This window comes from Danio aesculapii, chromosome 24, assembly GCF_903798145.1.
Source record: "Danio aesculapii chromosome 24, fDanAes4.1, whole genome shotgun sequence".
Taxonomy (NCBI): Eukaryota; Metazoa; Chordata; class Actinopteri; order Cypriniformes; family Danionidae; genus Danio; species Danio aesculapii.
In genome coordinates, this window is record NC_079458.1 from 9,739,787 (window position 1) to 9,764,001 (window position 24,215).

At 34.0% G+C, this 24,215-nt stretch overlaps 1 protein-coding gene across 1 annotated transcript in view; it reads left to right on the plus strand.

The window, feature by feature from the left end:
* Positions 1-24,215, plus strand: part of cubn (cubilin (intrinsic factor-cobalamin receptor)) — a 96,258-nt gene that overhangs the window by 4,572 nt on the left and 67,471 nt on the right. Inside the window, 14 exon segments of the mRNA XM_056450472.1 lie at positions 2,897-3,025; positions 3,112-3,213; positions 4,333-4,436; positions 4,520-4,646; positions 6,303-6,471; positions 6,588-6,719; positions 9,270-9,365; positions 11,704-11,828; positions 13,001-13,187; positions 13,275-13,393; positions 15,839-16,073; positions 17,900-18,081; positions 18,160-18,322; positions 21,075-21,265. Coding sequence (XP_056306447.1) covers positions 2,897-3,025; positions 3,112-3,213; positions 4,333-4,436; positions 4,520-4,646; positions 6,303-6,471; positions 6,588-6,719; positions 9,270-9,365; positions 11,704-11,828; positions 13,001-13,187; positions 13,275-13,393; positions 15,839-16,073; positions 17,900-18,081; positions 18,160-18,322; positions 21,075-21,265 — 2,061 coding nt within the window.

Genomic DNA, 24,215 nt, shown 5'->3' on the forward strand with positions numbered 1-24,215 from the left:
ATATATATATATATATATATGGGTTTTTTTTTGTTTTTTTTTTGGTTGCAATAAAAGCAGCATTTAATTTTAAAAACAATATTATTACCATATATTATTTTTATCATCAATCAGGTGTATTGTATTGTTTACTACGCTGTAAAAACTATCCCTAAATTAGCAGTTTTTCATATTTTGTGATTCATGTTTTTATTTCATTTTTTCCCAGTTTATTTATTGTTTTGAATTGCATTTTGGGATCTTGATCTTTCTTCCAACAAACTTTTATTAACATTTTTAATAGTTTAAAGTGACACATTGTCTGGGTTGGTGTTACAAAAACCTTGTAATAAACTGCCAGTAAATTTTGGGTTTTTTCCAGACTTATTTCTCCATGTTTTATTTCTTCTACATTCTATTATTTTAAACTGCTAAAATGTCAATAAAAGTCACTGTTAAACTGCACTGCAAAAATAGCAGTGTTATTTAAACTGTATTTTACATACTGTCCTAATGTTTTCAGAGCTAAAATAACTCTTAAGAGAGTTACTTGTACAACACTATACATGAGATATATTTACACTGTATCAAGTTAAAAAATAATTCTGATCTACACTACTAGGAGTTGATTGTTCCCGGACTCTAGAGTAAAGAGTGAAAATTCAACACTTTAAAAGAGAGGATTTAACTCTGTTTTTTAAACTCTAGTCTACCTAGCAAAAATTACAATACTGATATTTAAAATAACTTCTCCAAGAATAATAGAAATATAACATAACTACATTTATGCTATTAATCATATTTAGCAACAAAATATGTTAACACTTGACAGCCAGCATTAGAAAATGTACACTTTTTACAAATGAACACGTTTAAAGGCTTTAAAAGATTTTAAAAATAGCATGACTTTGATTTTGCATTTAAATTTTTGGTCAAATGAATTCCCGGATGTTGGAAATAACACCATCAAGTGTTGGTTAGCTGTAACTCATGTTTGATTTTACACTGGATCAAATCAGTTTTGAACTCTTATTGTTAATTTATTAAAATATAACTCAATAATGCCAACACTTTACTCTGAAATTCTTTAACACTGAGAATTTAACACTGATGAATTTGCTGTGTGTACAGTTGAACTTTCAACATTAAAGTCGAACAGAGATCAGCATCCCATAATGCAATTCACAACTGTGAATAAACAGACAACACCTCTGAATCACAAAATACGGAAACTGTTATTAACAGATGTTTTTACAGTGTTGGTACACTAGAGTTTAAAATTAAAGTGAAATTCTCTCTGTTAAAGTGTTGAATTTGTACTCTTCACACTGAAGTTAAGGAACGATCAACTCCCAGAAGTGTACACCAGAGTAGTTTTTTTTTTACTTGATACAGTGCTAATATAAATAATTTATAGGGTTGGACAAGTAACTCTCTTAAGAGTGTTAAATTATTGGGACAATATTTTCACTCATTCAGAGTTGACTTTAACTCTGTTAGAGTTGAAATGACACCACTAATTTTGCAGTGAAGCAACCTTTTTTCAGAGTGGCTACAGAATAAACAGCCTGATCTCACGAGAAAACGTAAGTATTTTACGTTTAGTCAGTTTAGTGGCTAATTCGTACGAGTTCAGTTGTACGAAATTGTACGATTTTAAAAAGGAGGCGTGGCACCTAACCCCACCCCTAAACCCAACCGTCATTGGGGGATGAGCAAATCGTACCAAATTGTACGAATTAGATCGTACAAATTCATACGAATTACCCACTAAATCAAAAAGTTACGAATTGCCGTGAGATTGTGTTGGAACAAACCACTGTTGTCCAATTAACGATTGCTTAATTAATCAAACTTGCCTACTGTAGTTAAACTAGTTAAGTGTTTAAATCGTCTTTGAAGCTCAATACTAGTATTTTTCTTAATAACTAGTAAAATATGATGTACTGTTATTATGGCAAAGACAAAAAAAAAATAAGCTATTAGAAATTGATTATCAAAACTATTATGTTGGGCCGATAAACGATATTACACTGAATCGCGATAAAATTATGTAAATAACAATGATAAACTCTGGCCTTTTTTACTCTATATTGATCTATATAGATCGACAGCAGAAATGTGCAACAATGGCAATCTAAAAGTGTGTTGATATTAGATATGTATCGAATTTTCGGTCACACAAAATGTATTGGCTGAAAATATGGTCTGCTATTTAATGGACCCTCTAATTTTTGTGGCTTTAGTCATTGTTGGGTTATTCTTTTAAATCTGGAAGCAATAACATCTTATATCAGAATATATATTGTTATTGTATAATATGGAAAAGAATTATCATGATTGGATTTATGCCATATCGCCCAGCCCTACTATTATATTTGAATATGTGTTAAAGTGTTCTCTCCATGAAACAGGAATTGGTAAATATTTGAAAAATTATTACTAAGTTTAATTAAATTTATATTGAGTTTTACAGGGCTAATAATTTTGTCTTCAGCAGCAGGTGTGTTGTCCTTTTTTGCTCATTTTTCCCACATTTATTTATTTTTTTATTTATTTTTTTATTTATTTCATTTTGTATTGTGTTTTTTTGTTTATTTATCACTTTTTTATTTTCAATTTAATTTTAATTCAATTTTAATTATTTAAATTACAATTCAATTTCAATATGAAATTATTTGAAATTATTTTTATTTGAAATTATTTCAAATATTTTATTTTATTTTATAAAATATTTTATTTAGAACAAGCATGTCCTGTATTATACTGATTTTTTTTTTGTTACTTTTTTCAAAATTTTCGTCTTTTTTCATGCGTTCTAGTAATTTGGTTTCAAATTATTGAAACAGTAGACCAAGTTCTTACAAATTATCAATCCAATCTGCTTAAAGCTCAATCATTTTAAACTGCGTTTTAGATCAAAAAGAACAAAGAGGACATCGACACCATCAAGAACAGCGGCCCGTCTGAGGATATCAAAAACCAGCTCCATCTGCTTGACACCAGAGTCACCACACTGGAGTCAAAAGTCCAGAGCATTGAACAGGTATCACAGTAATCGCACTCATATGATCATATGAACACCTTTATGACTGAATTGACCTTTAATGATGTTCTGCTTGCTCTCCCTAGACCGTCCAGCGAAAGACGTGCAGCAGTAACCCGTGCCAGAACACAGGAACATGCTTGAACCTGCTGGATGCTTTTCATTGCCTCTGTCCTGACAATTGGCAGGTCAGTCATGAAAACAGACGTCTGTGGGTGTCAATGTGTTCATGTGTGAATCAGACCTGCTGCGACACTCTTTTCTCTTTATTTTGTGCTTAAATTTGAAGATTTTACTATGAAAAAAAAATTCATTCACCTAATTTTGGGCTTTTTAGCGGTTTATAATGTTTATTCAGTCTAATGTAAAGAAAATATCCATTATACACTTTGAAGAGTTTCTTTTATCTCAGAGTTCTTGAGTTTTGTGTCTGTATATTTCAATTACAATGCATAATTCTTTAAACTGTTTTCTTAAAATATTTTTTAAAGAGAAAACAATGATGTTTTTGATCATTTATTTAAACAAAACATCCATTATACAGTTTTAACTGTTGCTTTTATCTCGCTTCAGACATTTGTGTCTGTAGAATCCAATTACAATGCATATTCCTTTAATCTGTTTTCTCAAAAGAATTTTTTGAGAGTATAAAAATGGTTTTTGAGAATTTTTATAAAAAGAAAATATTCAATATACACTTTTAAGTGTTTATTTTATCTCGCTTTATAAATTAGTGTCTGTATATTTCAATTACAATGCATAATTTTATCTGTTTTCTCAAAAAATGTTTATATTTTTGAGCAATTTTTTTGTACATTTTTTTTGAGAATTAGCGTGAAAACATCCAATATACACTTAAGTGTTTCTTTTATCTAACTTTATACATTTGTGTATTTAAATTTCTTCATTATTTTCTGATTTAGGATCATTTGTAATAAAGTAATTATATTATATTGATAAAAGAGATTTCCAAAATCCAAATCCAATTTCCAAAACTCTGTAAAATTAACATTTGACTTTATTGTGTCAAAAAACGAAATCAATTTTGATTCTTTCAATATTTAGATTTTTTTGGAAAGAAAAATGTTTAGAAAAAAATGCAAAAATAAAATGTCTTAATGTAATCAAACAGCTGGGAAATAATGATGATAAACTTTTAGTATTTTTTAACCCTGTTCACCTGCAGTGCCTTGAGACCCCTGTTTTCCCTTGATCGATTCAATTTGTCCTGCTGCTGTTTTCTCTTTATTTTTGTGCTTCGGTGTAAACATTTTTAACCTGATCTGAATTTCTCTGTCTCTCTGCAGGGTCCTACATGTGCTGTGGATGTGAATGAGTGTCAGGTGTTGGCAGGAACTCCACTTGGCTGTCAGAATGGAGCCACATGTAACAACACTCCTGGATCCTACACGTAATTCTGCGTAATTTTTCTCCTGACTGGAATTTTTTGTGACATATAAGCCTTTACATGAATACTTTCCTGCTGTTTGTCAGGTGTACCTGTACTCCAGAATGGTATGGTCCACACTGTACATCTCGCTATGATGACTGTGCTGGTGGAAGTCAAGATCTGTGTGTTCACGGCCTCTGCATTGATTCAGACCGAGTCAATCCCAATGAGGTGATTTTATTAACTAACATTTTACTGCCCCCCTCCTGCAATCTATTAACCATTTATACTACAGGGCGGTGGAGTGCTTGATTCTGATTGGCTGATGAACATTCTAAGGTAGATAAACACACAGCTAAAGTAGTCCCAGGCAGGTTTTAACCGCATCACAGATCGATAGCACTACGCCCAATGATTTTAGTTGCTCCATCTCAATTCACATACTTGTACTACATACTAAGGATGTACTTTTTTTGTGAAGGAACACTCTTATTTGACAAGTCCCCTAGAGTTTAACAGTTGAAATTTACAATTTTTAAAATTCATTTTAAATTCATTCAGCCAATTCATTCAGCCGATCTCCAGTTCAGTCAGGAGCACTTTTAGCTTAGCTTAGCATAGATCACTGAATCGGATTAGACCATTAGCATCTCACTCAAAAATTTCAACTAAAGTGTTTCAATAATCATAGCACCTGCTGCAGCCATGGTACACCAGCAAGGTTACTTGATTATTACACCAGAATGAGAGCTAGTTCTTAGCTATATCAACCTCGAAAATAACAACTTTTCATTTTCCCTCAGTCTAAGTACATGATGTAACTACAGAAGAGTCACGCTTTAAATAAGAAAAATATTAAAAATCTTTTTTTGAGCGAGATGCTAATGATCTAATCCAAAAAGTGCTCCCGCCAGACACATATATCGGCTGAATAGATTAAGAAATGGTAAGACTCAACTGTATAACTCTAGTGGAGCTGTACAATTAGCCTTTTTGGCAGTTAATTGAAGGAACAGTAAAGTGTTCCTTCAAATCAGCACATGACCAGCAAAGAACCAGCTTTAACCAGCAGAACAAGTTTAAACCAGCAAGAAAACAGCTTAAACCAGCACATGAACAGTAAAGAAGCAGTTTAAACCAGCAAAAACAGCTTAAACGAGTACAAAATCAGCAAAGAACCAGCTTAAACCAGCAGAGAACCAGTTTAAACCAGCAAAAAAAGCTGCTTAAACCAGCATGTAAACAGCAAAAGAACCAGCTTAAACCAGCAAAGAAGCAGTTTAAACCAGCAAAAAGCTGCTTAAACTAACATGTAACCAGCAAAGAAGCAGTGTAAACCAGCAAAAACTGCTTAAACCAGTACAAGATAAGCAAAGAACCAGCTTAAACCAGCAAATATGCAGTTTAAACCAGCAAAAAAATACTTCAACCAGAAACACCAGCTTAAACCAGAAAAGAACTAGATTAAACCAGCAAAAAAAAAAACTGCTTAAAGCAGCTTAAAGCAGCAAAGAAGCAGTTTAAACTAGCAAAAAACTGCTTAAACTAGCCCATGACCAGCAAAGAACCAGATTAAATCAACAAACAACCAGTTTAAACCAGCAAAAAAACTGCTTAAACCAGCAGATGACCAGCAAAGAACCAGTTTAAACCAGCAAAGTGAATTTTCCAGTGAATTATTACTAAATGATGCATTGTTATATAATAATTCAGTGGTCTGTCATCAGTTATTCCTTGTATATTCTAGTCTTACAGAATATTGTTAACGCACTCTTAATATTTAACTCAAGCATGACCATTCATTTATCCTTTGAACTTGTCAGACTCTTGTTAAATTCAATGTAAAAAAAAATTAAAGTCATGCGTCTCTTTAATTCCTCATTTCAGCCCAAGTATAAGTGTATCTGTGATGCCGGCTGGACGTCTCCACCCGGAGTGTCTGCATGCACCGCTGATATTGATGAGTGCAGTCTTCCCAGCAAACCCTGCTCCACAAACCCTCCCGTGGAGTGTTTCAACACGCTGGGCTCCTTTTACTGCGGGGCCTGTCCTCCAGGTCAGATCTCTCATGCCAGCTGAGACATGCCAGATTACATTATTGTCATCTTGTCAGTAGTTCATCTTTTTATATTTAAGATTATTGACACATTTATAATTTTGTGGTTCCTCCAGGATGGCAGGGTAACGGTTACAGCTGCCAAGATGTCGATGAATGTGCCACAAACAACGGAGGCTGTTCTACTTCCCCTTTTGTGCCTTGTCTCAACACTATGGGCTCCTTCCACTGCGGACAGTGTCCTCCAGGTGAAGCTCACGTCCTGATTCTCATGCACTTTAAGGGGGCACTTTTTAGGAGTGTGCTAAATCACATTATCAACTAGCTAAACACTTTAGGAACTAGGAACAATGTGCTATCAAGAGACTAATCCTTAGTATAGTAAAAGTGTACTAGCCTAACCATGTGTTCTGGCATAATGATTAACATTTGTACACTGTAGGTACTGTAAGCATGCTAAAAATATGCTAGCAAAATGTTTAAGGATGCTACAAAGCTGTTAGAAGCTAGCATTGTTGTAAAACATCCTAATATTATGCTAAAACATGTTAGCAATTATGAAAAATGTGCTAGCAACAGGCTAACCCTTTTCTTTATTATAGAAAAGTGTAGTAGCCTAACCATGTATTCTGGCATAATGATTAACATTTGTAGACTGTAGGTACTTAAGCATGCTAGAAATTAGCAAGCAACATTATTAAGGAGGCTAAAAAGGTGTTAGAAGCTAGCAATGTAGTAAAACATGTTAATAATATACTAAAACATGCTACAACAATGAAAAATGTGCTAGCAACAGGCTAAACCTTACCTTTATTTTAGTAAATAATGATTAACGTGTACCTTGTTGTTATGTTAGCAACTAGGAAAACATATTGCCAACAGGCTAACCTACCAAAGGTGTACTAACCTATCTGTATTATGGCATAATGATTAACATTTTTACACTGTAGGTACTTAAGCATGCTTGAAATATGCTAGCAACATGTTTAAAGATGTTCCAGGAGTTAGAAGCTAGCAATGTAAGCTAGCAATGTGGTAAAACATGCTAATAATATCCTATAACATGTTAGCAACTGCAAAAAAGTGCTAGAAACAGGTTAAATCTTACCTTTATAACAGTAAGTGTAGTAGCTTAGCCATGTATTCTGGCATAACGATTAACATTTGTATACTGTAGGTACTGCAAGCATGCTAGAAATATGCTAGCAACATGTTGAAAGATGCTACAAAGGTGTTAGAAGCTAGCAATGTTGTAAAACATGCTTGTATTACGCTAAAACATGTTACCAACTATGAAAAATGTGCTAGCAACAGGCTAATCCTTACCTTTATTTTAGTAAAAGTTTAGTAGCCTAACCATGTATTCTGGCATAATGATTAACATTTGTACTCTGCAGGTACTGTTAGCATGCTAGAAATATTCTAGCAACATGTTTAAGGATGCTACAAAGGTGTTAAAAGAGAATAATGTGGTAAACGTGCTAATAATAAGCTAAAACATGTTAACAACTACGAAAAATGTGCTAGCAACGGGTTAACCCTTACCTTAATTATATTAAAGATGTAGTAGCCTAACCATGTATTCTGGCATAATGATTAAAGTGTACACTGTTGGCAACTGGCTAACCTACAGTATTAAAGATGCACTAACCTATCTGTATTTTGGCATAATAATGATTAACATTTGTACACTGTAGGTACTGTAACCATGCTAGAAATATGCTAGCAACATATTGAAAGATGCTACAAAGGCATTAGAAGATGGCAATGTGGTAAAACATGCTATTAATATCCTAAAACATGCTAGGAATGTGCTAAATCACATTAACACAACCATATAAAACATGTTACCAACTTTGTAAACATGCTTGAAATATGCTAGCAACATCCTGCAAGATGTTAAAAGGAATACTAGCTGTAAGAAATGATCAAATGTATTATAAAACAATGTGGCGGTGCTAAATCACATTACTAATCAGATATAATGCTATAAATAGCTAGTAACGTGTTAGCAGCATGTTAGAACATGCTATCAATGCTGTTAGCTGCTAATTTTGAGTGTTTTTTTTATTTTTGATGGCAAATCTGTATTTTTAGCATCAGAATTTGAGTCATCATTGTCACATGATCCTTCAGAAAGAGTTTTAATATATCCAATTGCTGCTTAAGAAACATTTATCAATTTTATTAATGTTCATTATGAATTTCATGCATTTTTGCTTAATAAATGTATTAATTTGGATCTGTCAAGCTCAAAGAATCCCAATAAAGGCAGCTCATATGTTTTCTAGAAGCTTCTTAAAGCATTATAAGCAAGTTACATCAAAGTCATTTCAGGTGATCTGTGCATTTAATATGTTAATCTTTGAAATCAAGACTTGTCCTACTTTTACTTTTTATATCATAATTTCCCTCCAGAGATGCATGGGAGAATGAAACCTAGCTATTTATAGAGCAACTCCCATGTTTGTTGGTCTTTTCAGCACAACCTTCCATAAAAAATCCTGCTGAATCATGTTTTATTTTGCTCTCTGAAATATATTTCAATGAGAGACAGATGCTTGTAGTTTCATTTTAATCCCACAGGGAGTGACGGCCATATAAACTCAGGCTGGAGAGATGCATTAGCTGGGTTCATTGAGTACAGTGCTGTCTGCTCATCCTGCTAATACATTCAGCTTTACAAGTCTCAATTGACTGCTAGATTGCAGAGGAAGACCAGACACACTGAAACCATACAGCTAAAATAGCCATTAAATGTAAGATGAGCTTGCTTGACCCCATGTGTGTGTCTTCAGGCTATGAGGGAGACGGGAAGACTTGCACTCAAGCTGACATCTGCTCCACCAACAATGGAGGATGTTTTCCACTGGCTTCCTGTACTTCAACTCCAGGTACACACACTCATAACTTTACTGTAGTTAGTCTTTATGGCAGCGCATGACCACCAGTTGCATTTATGTTATGACCGTATCAATAAAAGTGTGTTAAATTGTGTTGTAATGAAAGTTCCTGTTGTAAAAGACATAATAGCTATCTGTATCTATTTTTACATGTTTGTTTTAGTCTTAGTGTTTGTCTTTTAAATTTAAATATATAATTTGTTATATTAATTCATGTTAGTCAGCTTCATTATTTTTGTAGACATAAACGTGAAATTAACAGGCAAGAAAAAAATTATTTAAGGTTTAAATAATATATATAATAGTATTGTATTTGTAATAATAATTCTAATAATAATATTGTAGGGAAGAATCTGAATTGGAGCATAAAAAAATAGTAATTGTGTACAACAAAAAAGAAATTGTGTGTACTACAATTGTGTGATAAAGTCTCAATTACCTTTTTATTTTATTTATTTTGGGTTTTATTTTGTTTTCTGTGTCTGTGTTCTATTCAAACTACAATTGAATCATTACAAATAAATACAAAACCAAAATATAGATTTTTTAAATTATCAACTTTTTATCAAATTATCAACTGGATTTTAGTTCAAGTTCACTTCTTTGTTTCCATTATTTGAGCAGTTACAAGTTTTATATGCTGCATTATATTATTCATTCATTCATTTATTTACCTTCGACTTAGTGCCTAATAATCTGGCCCCAGTGGAATGAACCGTCAACTTATCCAGCATATGCTTTACACAGTGGATGTCCTTCCAGCTGCAACCCAGCACTGGGAAACACCCATACACTCTCACATTCATACACATACACTACGGACAATTAAGCTTACCTAATTCACCTATAGCGCATGTCTTTGGACTGTGGGGAAACCGGAGCTCCCAGAGGAAACCCACGCGAACACAGAGAGAATATGCAGACTCCACACAGAAATACCAACTGATTCAGCCGGGGCTCAAACCAGCGACCTTCTTGGTGTGAGGCGATTGCTAACCACTGAGCTACCGTTTTGCCTCGCATTATAATATATTCTGATTATTCATTCATTTATTTTCTTTTCAGCTTAGTCACTTTATTAGTCTGGGGTCGCCTCAGCGGAATGAACCGCCAATTTATCCAGCGTATGTTCTATGCAGCAGTCGCCAACTGACATTGGAACCAGCGACCTTCTTGCAGTGAGGTGACAGTGCTACCCACTGCGCCACCGTGCCACCCCATATTCTGATTATATTATTTTAAATGATATATTTTTGCTAGATTCCACAGTTTTTATATTTATAATATCCTTATATTATAATATGTTTATATATATAAATATATTATATATATATATATATATATATATATATATATATATATATATATATATATATATATATATATATATATATATACATATATATATATACATATATATATATATATATATATATATATATATATACATATATATATATATATACATATACATATATATATATATATATATATATATATATACATATACATATATATATATATATATATATATACATATATATACACATATATATATATATATATATATATATACATATATATATATATACATATATATATATACATATATATATATATACATATATATATATATATACATATATATATATATATATATATATATATATATATATATATATATATATATATATATATATATATATATATATATATATATATACATATATATATATATACATATATATATACATACATATATATATACATATATATATATATATATATATATATATATATATATATATATATATATATATATACATATATATATATACATATATATATATAATATTATTGAAATGCATTTTATAATTATTTTCTAATTTTTTCTTTTTTTTTTTGCAGTTTATTTGATTATAAGTCATTAAATTTTGTCAGCCAGTACTTTTGTTATCTCATCTTTGCCATAATTAGCTCAATATTTAGTCATATTTAATTATAGTTATTCATTTTTGACAATCACACTTACAATTTCATTCATTCGTTTTCCCTCGGCTTAGTCTCTAATTTATCAGAGGTTGCCACAGTGGAATGAACCGCCAACTATTCCAGCATACGTTTTATGCAGTGGATACCCTTCCAATCACAACCCAGTACTGGGAAACACCCATACACTCCTACATTCACACACACTCATACACTACGGCCAATTTTGTTTACCTAATTCACCTGTAGCGCATGTCTTTGGACTGTGGGGGAAACCGGAGCACTTGCAATTTCAGTTATACATTAAATAACATCATCATTTATTTGCCTCTGATTCCAGGAAGCACTATCCCGTTATGCACCTGTCCTCCTGGTTTTGTTGGTAATGGCTACGGACCCACAGGCTGTACTCAGATCAGTGACATTTGTGGCACTAGTAACCCTTGCGTAAATGGTCAATGTGAGGTAAGTAACTTTCCATTGTTCTGTTTCCATCAAAATACTGCAGTCAACATGTTTTTTACATTTTATTTCTTGCAATCTCTCAGATTTCCATTTTTTAAGTATACATTTTTTTGTTTCAGTGCTTGCAAACAAAATAAAATAGCTTTTGTGGTACTGTAGGTCACGTGAATGCATGTGGTAAAACATGCTAGTAATATGCTATGTGGTAAAACATGCTAGTAATATGCTAGAACATGCAAACCCAGTGTCTTGTTTCTCTTATTTAAGGGTGCTACAAAGTTGTTAGAAGCTAGCAATGTGGTAACACATGCTAATAATATCTTAAAACATGTGAGCATCTATAAAAAATGTGCTAGCAACAGGCTAACCCTTACTTTTATTATAGTAAATGTGTAGTAACTATGTATCATGGCATAATGATTGGCATTTGTACACTGTAGGTACTGTAAACATGCCAGAAATAGGCTAGCAACATGTTTAAGGATGCTACAAAGGTGTTTGAATCTAGCAATGTGGAAAACATGCTAATACTATTTTAAAACATGTTGGCAACTATGAAAAATGTACTAGCAACAGGCTAATCCTTACCTTTATTTATATTAAATGTGTAGTAGCCTAACTGTGTATTATGGCATAATGATTATACAATTATGATGCTACAAAGGTGCTTGAAGCTAGCAATGTGGTAAAACATGCTACTAATATGCTAGAACATGCTAACCCAGTGTCTTATTTGTCTTATTTAATGGTGCTACAAAGGTGTTAGAAGCTAGCAATATGGTAGCACATGCTAATAATATCTTAAAACATGTTAGCAACAATGAAAAACTGTAACTGTAGGTTAGGTACTGTAGGTACTGTAACCATGCTAGAAATATGCTAGCAACATGTTTAAGGATGCTACAAAGTTGTTAGAAGCCAGCAAGTTGGAAAACATGCTAATAATATCCTAAAACATGTTAGCAACTAGGAAAAAATGTGATGGCAACAGGCTAACCCTTAGCTTTGTTAATTATAGTAAAAGTGTAGTAGTAAAAGTGTAGTAGCCTAACCATGTATTGTGACATAATGTAGGTACTATAAGCATGCTAGAAATATGCTAGAACATGCTAACCCCGTGTCTTATTTGTAAGTATTTAAAAAATTGTGTTTTCCTCACAATCTCTATGCAGAACACAGCCACTGGTTATATCTGTCGATGTGACCCGGGCTGGGCAGGTCAGAACTGCGATCAGAACATAAACGAATGCTCCAGCAATCCCTGCCAGAACGGAGGAACCTGCACTGATGGCATCAATGGCTACACCTGTACTTGCACAGCACAGTGGACCGGCCCGCAGTGCCAGACTCCACAGCAAGGTGTGTATGTTTGCTGCACATGTCAGTTGGTAATGGTGTATGGGAATTTTTCAGACTAGTAACTTCATGATCTGTGATGTGCTTCAGAGTGTGGAGGAATTCTGGAAAGTCCAGCAGGCACCTTCAGCTACCCTAATAATCCAGGAACCGGTGATTATGATCACCAGGTCAGCTGTGCTTGGGTCATCAGAACTGACCCGAACCAGGTAAAGGTCCATTATTTAACATACATATAGTTGTCAATATAAGTCAAAATTATTAGCCCTCATGTGAACTTTTTATTTAATTTTTTTTATCAAATATTTCCCAAATGATGTTAAACAGAGCAAGGAAACATTCACAGTATTTCCTATAATATTAATTTCTTCTGGAGAAAGTCTTATTTGTTTTATTTTGGCTAGAATAAAAGCAGTATTTATTATTTTTAAGCCATTTTAAGGTCAATATTATAGAAATTAAACAAAAAAAAAACCTGCTAGAAGAGAAAGGCCAGCCTTGTTTAGCTTATAAAAAGCCAACACTAAGTTTAATAGCCTCTTACTGCAAGCTATACCTAATAAAGTGGCCAGTGAGTACAGTTTAACTAAATCAGAGTATCCACAGGGTCTTAAAAAGTCTTAAAATGTCTTTAATTAAAAAAAATATTTTAGGCCTTAAAGTCTTATATTCACTGAAATGTGTCTTAAATCGTTTTTTAACAATGATATTTAATTTTCCTCTGTCCAAGTAAAGCTGCAGTCACACTGGACTTTTCTCCCATAGACTTCCATTCATACACACACGAACGCGTCAGACCAGAAACGCAAGTTCGTGCGTCAAGTTTCGCAGATTGCTGTGTTGGAAAGTTCAAGCTTGGTGAACTCTGACCTGCGAAATTGCATCACTTGACTGCGTGAGACCAATCGAGGATCAAAACATGACCTCTCTGGACAGAAATGTAAAATATGGACTAATCACTCGCTTTTTTAATGTCTAATCATCTTGCATAATCCTGCCCCTTTTCGCAGTGCCGTACGACAGAATTTCGCAAGCTCGAACTCTTGTGTGAATGCAGCTTAAAGCTACACAATCAGGCCGACATCAATCCAATCACCAACAATTCATCTTAATAAAACCTTTTTTTAAATATTCAAGATTATATTTAAGTTTTTTTATTGCAAAGAGAGACAATTTACAGTAGCTGTCAAAAATATTTTACAGTAATTCATCCAAATGAATTCCCTAATTCCCAGGCAAAGAAAATTAAGAACAATTACACAATTCCTCATGATAATAACAATATATTAATAAAGCAATATATCTCTTTATGTTATCTTCCATTTATACAAAAACTCTTTACAGAAGTAAGGGGGAGTCGACATAATACCTATAAATAGGCATGAAACTTAAGGATTTATTACAGAAACGCATTAGGTTGAAAAGAAGTTATAGTCAATCAGTTTGGACTAAAAGACAACAAATATATATATATATATATATATATATATATATATATATATATATATATATATATATATATATATATATATATATATAAATTTTTTTTTTTTTTTTTTTTTTTTGATTATTTATGTAACTCTCCACAGTAAATATACTTCTGACAATGTTAAACTTGTCATTATTTGTCAAAACGAAATATTATGTTGAAAAATGTGTATACAACTACAGTTTTCTTGTTTTGACAAATTAAAGTATGTCACTAAGAAATAATTACACTTGGTTCCAAGTAAAAAAAAATCCATTGGCCCAACCGGGCTATTAGAAATAATCATTAGTGTTTAACCTTGTATAAGTATAAAATATCATTCATAATGGTCTTAAAAGGGTCTTAAAAGTCTTAAATTTGATAAACTTGATAAAACTTGCAGAAACCCTGATTACCTGTCATAATTAGAGGAAGGAGGACTCAAGCGCAGAATGAGTGAAGGGGGTGTTTGTTGACAAATGTGACTGCGTAATAGTGTGTTTGGTGGAGAATAGTTCTAGGCATGATGAATAGGGTAGTCCTGGGTGGAGCAGACAGACGAAAGGGGTAGTACTGGAGAGTCCTGGATGAAGCAGTCAGCAGCTACAGAATGTCAAGAGACTGAGCAGGGATGCTCAGGCCAGGCAGGAGGCAGTGAAGGCCTAGGAAGAGACACTGCAAACCAGAAATCCTGGAGAGAAGTCATCTCACCAGTAGCAGCCTTAAGTAACTTAACTTACTGAAATAAAAGAATAAAAGCAGTGAGAAAATAAAACCAATAAAGAAAATAAACAGTTAAGCAGCAATATTAAATAAATAAGATGAAGAATATAAATACTATGAAAGGATAAACTGAACAGGGTGGACACTAAGAGCCTACAGACTACAATGAGCAAAGACATGAGGGAAGAAAGCGCAGTATAAAGGGAGGAAAGAGCATTAGGTCCAGGTGTAGACACTGAGACTAACGAGAACCAGATAAGGGCTAAACAAGGGGGCATGGCATCTGGAAACAAGGAGGGAGGAACAGAGGAGCACATGGTAAACACAAACACAGGTTGAGCCATGTGCTTAGACACAAGATAAACATAGACACGTAGACAACACAGAAATGACAGACAAGGAAGGGCTCTGACATAAATGCGATTTGTCTTTCATGTGGTCAATAATCTGTTGTTCTTCCCAGATTCTCCGGATCACCTTCCCTTTTTTCGACATTGAGAACAGCGCATCTTGCAACTTTGATTTCCTGCAAGTCCATGATGGCGAAAGCGCTTCGGCTTTTATGATTGGAAAATACTGTGGCAGCGCCGCCCCAGCCGAACTCTTCAGCTCCCACAATTCTCTGTACTTCTGGTTTCGCTCTGATCATTCGGTCAGTGCTGGCGGCTTCACTGTGGCCTGGCAGTCACAAGCACCAGGTAAATCATCAACTTAAGGCTGATTTATACTTTTGCGTGGTTGCATAGCCCTCGCCGTGACCGTCGCAGATGCTGACGCGCACCTCTCACACAATGTAACGAGTGTGGGTGGAGGTGAGAGCTGCGTGAGCCCGATAGAGCAAGTGTTTAGAAGTGTAGAGTCACGTGAAGGTGTACTAGATGGAAACTGTTGTTTTTTGTTTACCTTATGATTAAAGTTGTTGCACGTCTGCCGATTCCCTTCTCAAAATGAGCGAGTTTGAGCCACTTGTACATTAAGGTAGCGTTCAGAATAAACAAAACAGCAGCGAAGAAACTCGACACAGAGGAACATAACACCTACTGCCAGCTAGCGTTTCTGAAGCGTTATTGCAGAGCAACACAAACAGGGTACAGAAGTATAAATGCACGGCTACACGCATTGCATGCGCCGTAAGTCATGCCGATCACTCGGCGCAGAAGTAAAAATCAGGCTTAAGCCGAAGGAAAAGGAATGAATAAATAACATCACACTATTCAATTCAATTCACCTTTATTTGTATAGCGCTTATACAATGTAGATTGTGTCAAAGCAGCTTCACATAAAAGGTCACAGTAAATAGGAACAGTGTAGTTCAGTTTGTAGTGTTTAAGTTCAGTTCAGTTTAGCTCAGTTCAGTGTGGTTTAATAATCACTACTGAGAGTCCAAATATTGAAGGGCAAATCCAACGATGCGCAGCTCTACAGATCCCAAACCATGCAAGCCAGTGGCGACAGCGGAGAGGGAAAAAACACTTCACTAATGGCGGAAGTGAAGAAAAAAAACCTTGAGAGAAACCAGGCTCAGTTGGGCACGATCATTTTAATTTCTCCGCTGGCCAAACGTCTTGTGCAGAGCTGCAGTCTCAGTGGCGGAGGCTGGAAGCTGGCCTCAGCAAAGACTCGTCTGTCTCTGGAGCGTCACAGGAATCAGTCTCATGTTCTCCACTCTTCCATGACCATCACAGTAGCTGCTCAGGATTCGGCCTGGTCCAGGATATGGAAACCTTGGGATCATCTCGTCGTTGGTCTTGGATCGAATCAGTGACTCTGCATAGTCTGAGGGCCTCGGGAAGAGTATCCCCAGGTGGAAATGGAGAATAAAGAAAATAATTAGCGTAGCTGATGTTCACAGTGTATATCAACAAGATGCATAACCTGTGTGGAAGCCCCCTAAGTGGTGCACTAAGTGTATGCTTTACTGAACAGATAGGTCTTTAATCTAGTTTTGAATTGGGAGAGTGTGTCTGAGCCTCGGACGTTATCAGGAAGGCTATTCCAGAGTTTAGGAGCTATAAATGAGAAGGCTCGACCTCCTTTACTCGACTTTGCTATTCTAGGTACTACCAGAAGCCCTAAGTTTTGAGACCTTAAAGAGCGAGTTGGATTGTAGCGAGACAGAAGATTGGTTAGATAAACAGGAGCTAGATTATTTAAAGCTTTATATGTAAGAAGCAATATTTTAAATTCAATACGAAATTTAAACACTACTGGGAAAGAAACTTTTTTTAAAAAATTAAACTTGTGTTAAATTTGTTTAGTTGCATTGTTAGGTTGATGGTTTGCATGTTAAGTGGAACAATGCATTATATACAGTTGAAGTCAATATTATTAGCAAAATTATTATTCAAACATTTCACAATTGATGTTTTACAGTGCAAGGAAATTTTCACAGTATTTCCTATAATATTTTTTCTTCTAGTTTTTTTGAAAGTCTTGTTTTATTTCGGCTAGAATAAAAGCTAAATAAATAAATAAAAGCAGAATAAAAATAATTTAATTTACATTTATTCCACTTCTCTTTCAGTGTGTGGTGGACAGTTGACCAACACATACGGGGACATCAAGTCACCTGGTTACCCAGGTAACTATCCACCAAACCGGGACTGTTATTGGACGGTGAATGTGAACCCCGGTCTGCTCATCACATTCGCTTTTGGCACTCTCAGCCTGGAGCATCACGATAACTGTAACTTTGACTTCCTGGAGGTACACAAGGCTTGTATCCACATTAAATTGAAGTGTTTTCTGTGTAGATGTGCTTCAGTTTCTGGCTTTATTTTGCAGATCAGAGATGGACTGCTGCCTGAAGACTCTCTTCTGGGAAAATACTGCAGTACAGCATCACCACCACCTCTACAGACCACAGGACCATCAGCCTGGATCCACTTTCACTCAGATTTCAGCATCAGCGATCGTGGATTTCACATCACGTACACTACTTCACCATGTAAGTGAAATTTATGCTGTAAAACTCAGATAATGGGGAACAGAATAGAAAGGACTATAGACCTGTACACCATTCAAAAGTCAACAATTTATGTAATATCATGTAATATTTTTTCTTTAATAGTATCTCATGCCTCACCAAGGATGCATTTATTTGATTGATAATACAAGAACTGTAATGTTGTCAAATATTATTAGAATTAAATTGTTTTTGGAATAGATTAATCACAATTAATCACGTCCAAGACAAAAGTTTTTTTTCACATTAGTTATATTTATATATATATATATATATATATATATATATATATATATATATATATATATATATATATATATATATATATATATATATATATATATATAAATAAATAAATATATATATATATATATATATATATATATATATATATATATATATATATATATATATATATATATATATATATATATAAATAAATATATATATATATATATATAAATAAATATATATATATATATATATATATATATATATATATAAATATATATATATATATATATATATATATATATATATATATATATATATATATATATTATTATTATTATTATTATTATTATTATTATTATTATTATTATTTTCATTTATTTAATTTTTTTTTTGTTTAAAACTTTATTAATCGCCTAGGGGCAATTCATTCTGACATGGTGGTGCTTCACATATAACAAGAATGACACTTGACACAATAAACACCAACACTAAACATCAAGTACACAAACAAAAAACTGTGAAAAAAACCCAATAATAATAAATAATAATCCATGGATTAACTCCATTTATTACGTAACTGAATTGCTTAAGGCACAAAGTGAATTTATAACTATTTGTGAAACATCTTATTGTCCTTAGATGTCACCCAAAGGGCATCCACTTAAAATATTTGTGCTATCTCCAAGTATTTTATGTGCCATCCACAACATCTGCTGTTCGTAATAGGATGCAAGACTTCACAGGGGAACTCCTAGTTATTGTAAAGCACAAATTAACAATGCCTTGAAGACGATTCTTGTTTTTTATAAACAATGAAATAAAGGAAACCAGCAAATAAAGGAAAGGATATATATATATATATATATATATATATATATGTGTGTATATATATATGTGTGTATATATGTATATGTGTGTTTATAAAATATATTTTTTGATTTGGTCTAATATGCCAATTTTGGTGATTAGGAAACATCTTTTATTGTTATATTTTTCCAAAACAGTTTTTCAATTTTATTTATTTATTTTTTTTTAAATAATGAATGTCTTGTCAGTCACTTTTGATCAGTTTAAAGCCTCCTTTTAGAGTAAGAATGTAAACTGAGCCCATACATCTGAATTAGGGCTGCACGATTAATCGAAAAAAGATCATGATTTCAATTCGACCCCCATACTCGATCTTAATCCTGCATCTCTGCGATTTAGCCAATTATATTTTCAAGTTCGGGAGCAGCATAAAGGAGGTGCACAAGTCTTCACATTGTTTTACTGTATATACATTCCACAGCAACATGGACACCTCCAAATGGCGTTGAAAGAGACACATGCTGTATTTATTAGGTATAATTCACCCAAAAATTAAATTTCTGTCTTAATGTAATGTATTCGTGGCTGCAAAACGCACGTGAGCTGACGCACTGTTTTTTTAACTACTGAGAGGACTTGTCCGTGAATTATGTGTGAACAGAACCGGCATAGACTGTGGATAACCGGTAATAAAGTTGTAAATAATGCTCATTTTGTTGCAGGGGGTGCAGGAAGGATGATTTGCTTGTATATTTTTTTCTCAAAGTGATCAGCAATGAAAGTAAAAACCAGCTCGCACATCATTTAAATGAATATATCGCATTTTAGAGTTATGATTACGACAAGCATTTGATATGCTTTTTCTCTCAAAGTGAACACAAAGTGTTGTGCATGAAAATAAATGTTTAACAGTGTCACTATAACTACCCTATAGCCCATGTAACGTTGAATATAATGCATGAATGAATCTGATAATGACAAATGTCTGATTTTACGAGTGAAAAGACGGGCTAATAATGTTGTCAATGACGGATTGCAAGCACATGTCTCAAACACAATAATTCAGCTTTAGAATTATGAATAGTTGTATTCTGATGTCATCACTTTACTGTGTGTTAACAACCAGGACAGATTTAAAGTCTGTTCAAGTCCACCATTCAAGTCTATACAAAATGTATTATTTTAACCAAAAGTAGACCTACACACAGGCCTAATATTATTATTGTTGTTTTACCATATGTTTGAGAAATAAGGATAATAATAGCCTACTCATATTAACCTTTATTTTACATCTACATAACCGTGAGAAAATCGTGATCTTGATTTGAAACAAAAAATATTGTGATTTTCATTTCAGCCAGAATCGTGCAGCCCTAGTCTGAACTTCAATATGGCTTAATGATTTTCTGAACTTGATGACAACGTTTTCTTGTTTGCAGCCGGTGCTTTTAAATGGCTTGTAAAATGTGAAATGTGTGCCATAAATGTAATGCATTAGCAGTAGCTGCACTGAATTGAGGATCATTGCTTCCAAAGTGCAATATTGTCCTTTTTAAATGCTTATAAAGCAGTTTATTTGTGTTATATAGTTGTTAAAAGTCACATAGTAAGTGTTATAAACTCAAAGTGGAACATGATGCTGGGTTCAAGTGGGCAAAGTAGTTGAGTGTAATGTGATTTTCTCTGTCATCAGCTGATCCAGGCTGCGGGGGCGTCTTCACAGACACAGAGGGCATCATCATCTCTCCTAACTGGCCTAATAACTATGCTCACAACAGACAGTGCATATATATCATCAGAATGCCACGCAGTGAACAGGTGGCGCTCAACTTCACCCACATGGACCTGGAGACTCACACCGGCTGTCTTTTTGACTTTGTGGAGGTACGGTTTGTGTAATCAAAAGAGTGAGTAGACATCGAAGGCTGCATTTACACTGCATGGTTCCAGTGACACAATTCTGATTGTTTTTCTCCCATGTGGCATAGATTGGATATGGCTAGACCCACACGGAATCCGCACACGCAGAAATCTGCAGGTTTTTAGCCTATCATTGTGTACGTTTACATGGACACCAATAATTCGATTTTAATACGATTAAGACAATACTCTGATTACGGGTCTTCCATGTAAACATCGATTTTTTGATTGGTTTAATCCGATTAAGGTCATAATCTGGCTGCACGGTGCCGCAGTGGGTAACACGATCGCCTCACAGCAATGTCGCTGGTTCGAGCCTCAGCTGGGTCAGTTGGCGTCTCTGTGTGGAGTTTTCTTGTGGGTTTCCTCCAGGTGCTCAAGGGTTTCCTCCAGGTGCTCAAGTCCAAAGACATGCAATATAGGTGAATTGGGAAGGCTAAATTGTCCGTAGTGTATGTGTGTGAATGGATTTGTGTGGATGTTTCCCAGTGATGGGTTGCACCTGGAAGGGCTGCGTAAAACATATGCTGTATAAGTTGGTGGTTCATTCCACTGTGGCGACCCCAGATTAATAAAGGGACTAAGCCGAAAAGAAAATGAATGAATGAAGTTCATATTCGAACTAAACAGAAATGGAATTAAGACATGTGGAGTATGCCGATTTTAGTCACATCATTGAGGTACAGTACAGACATGTAAACACAGCAATCAAACTATTAGGATTTTCGCCACATTTTGCGACAGGATAGTCTATACACACATGGCTGTTTGACACTATTCCCCTCACCTACCGAGTCAATGAAGGACCACAGATACCTGCATCGTGAAATGAGTTTTTTTCCCATATGGTGTTTAAAACAACACTCTTCCAGCAGTTCATACTCGTATCCAATATCTTGTTTGTCATGGAGGGCATGCTTGAAATGTTCCTGAATGAAAGTAGAAGTGCCAAACTGCAGTTAAAGTCGACAAATTAAAAATGAAACACCCAAAATTACATGAAACTCCGGAGGTAAAATGGATAGCGCGGTGACGCAATGATGTTAATCGATGTATGTGCTGTAACATGAAACTGGATCATGGAATTAACATTCAAAAAGCAACTCATGAAAACACCTTACTACTATTATTGACTTATTCAGATTAAGGCAAATAATTCGATTACTGATGTCCATGTAAGCTCAGTCAGTGAGTCTATTTATTTACTTGTGTAAATGTGTGTAAATTTAGATCTATTTTTAAATTAATTTCAGTAATATCACTGACTAATATGAAAATGTTCATATCATTTATTTACAATACAGTTTGTAAAGTAATATTTTCTGTCTTTTAGTAGACATATATGAAAGACTTGCTTTGTTTACTAATTAGGCAAGGCAAGGCAAGGCAAGACGAATTTATTTATATAGCACATTTCGTACACAGTGGCAATTCAAAGTGCTTTACATAAACAAGAAAAAAAGAGACAAGTATAAATAAAAAAAAAATAATAATAATAATATAAAAACAGCATAAAGACATATTCCATATTCGATGGTGTTTCCATATTCCAAAACACCGTCTTATCATATTTTCTCATTTTACTCTGGGACTTCCCCATTCTGGTGATCACCCTCCCTCTGTGAACTTTTTCTGATTAATCTATTGGACGTCTCCAACAGATTCGATTTTTCTCTTAAAAACGAAAAGTTAAGCTTTACAGCTCTAATTATGTGTCCTCCAATTTCAGCTTCTTTCTGGAAGTAAATCGCACGGCCCCTGATTTCTACCCCCTCCCAGGAGTAGATCACTTTAGCTAGCCAAACGTAATAAAAGGTATTGATTAAGTGGATCTAATTGAATTCGCATTTTAAACATTATATAAAAGTTAAAAAGGTATTATTTTTCATTTCATATATTACATTTTTAGTTGCGATACTCCCAAAATCATTCCAGATAAATCCGCAAATTACAAAATTCTCACCAGATATAGCAAAAAATGTCCACAGTTTCTGTCTGGCCCTAGATATGGCCCACGGATGTATAAGCAGGTAAAAATCACTTGGATTCTGTTTTTCTTAAATCAGATTCAGGCCTTGTTCATAAATGTGGAAATGGATCTGATATGAATCGTATACGTGTCATCCTATCTCTGTGTAAGTAGTAGATTAGGTAGATCAGATTTTCACTTCGCACGTCATTAAAAACGTATGCGAATGACATCAACTCTGATGCTTTCATTTCTGAACAGACTTCAGTCCCAAACCTTAAATCTCATATACACATAGATATAAAATAAAGCTTTTATATTGTCATGTAGCACAAGTCAATGCATTTAAAGAGTTGCCCAAAGTTGGCCCATGATAGCCTTTGATTTGGCCCACCATCCCATCTGAGAAGAGAGGGAGAATTATGAGGATGTTTAGAGCCTGTAATTTTTAATTTAACGTAATCTTTTTTTGTTTGTTTGTTTTATTGTTACAAAAAATCTAACTGAAGTGAAATGCTATTTTAATTAAAAGTTGTAAATAATCCAGATTTTTTTTAAATGTACGTACTGTCACCTGACGGATAGAAAACAGTGCAGAGACATCAGTGAGCAAATGAAGTCAAAATCAGATTCTGCTCGACTAATGTATAGTGCATTGAACTCCACTGTGTTATAAATTTTTTTACTGTAAGTTATAATTTAAACGTATACTACATTAGGTTATGTGATTTAAAGTAATGTTTTCTATTTATTTTTAAACCATATGAAATTAATTAAGAAATTACCTACTGTATGGCAACTTTAAATTTCAGCTCACGGCTCTAAATGATATTTGGTTTTTGGCCATTCATACAAAAAAGTTTGGGCACCACTGATTTAGAGAGAGGCAGAGAGAGGGAACGAGAGCGACATCCACCATGTAAACTAATATAAAGCTATTGCATA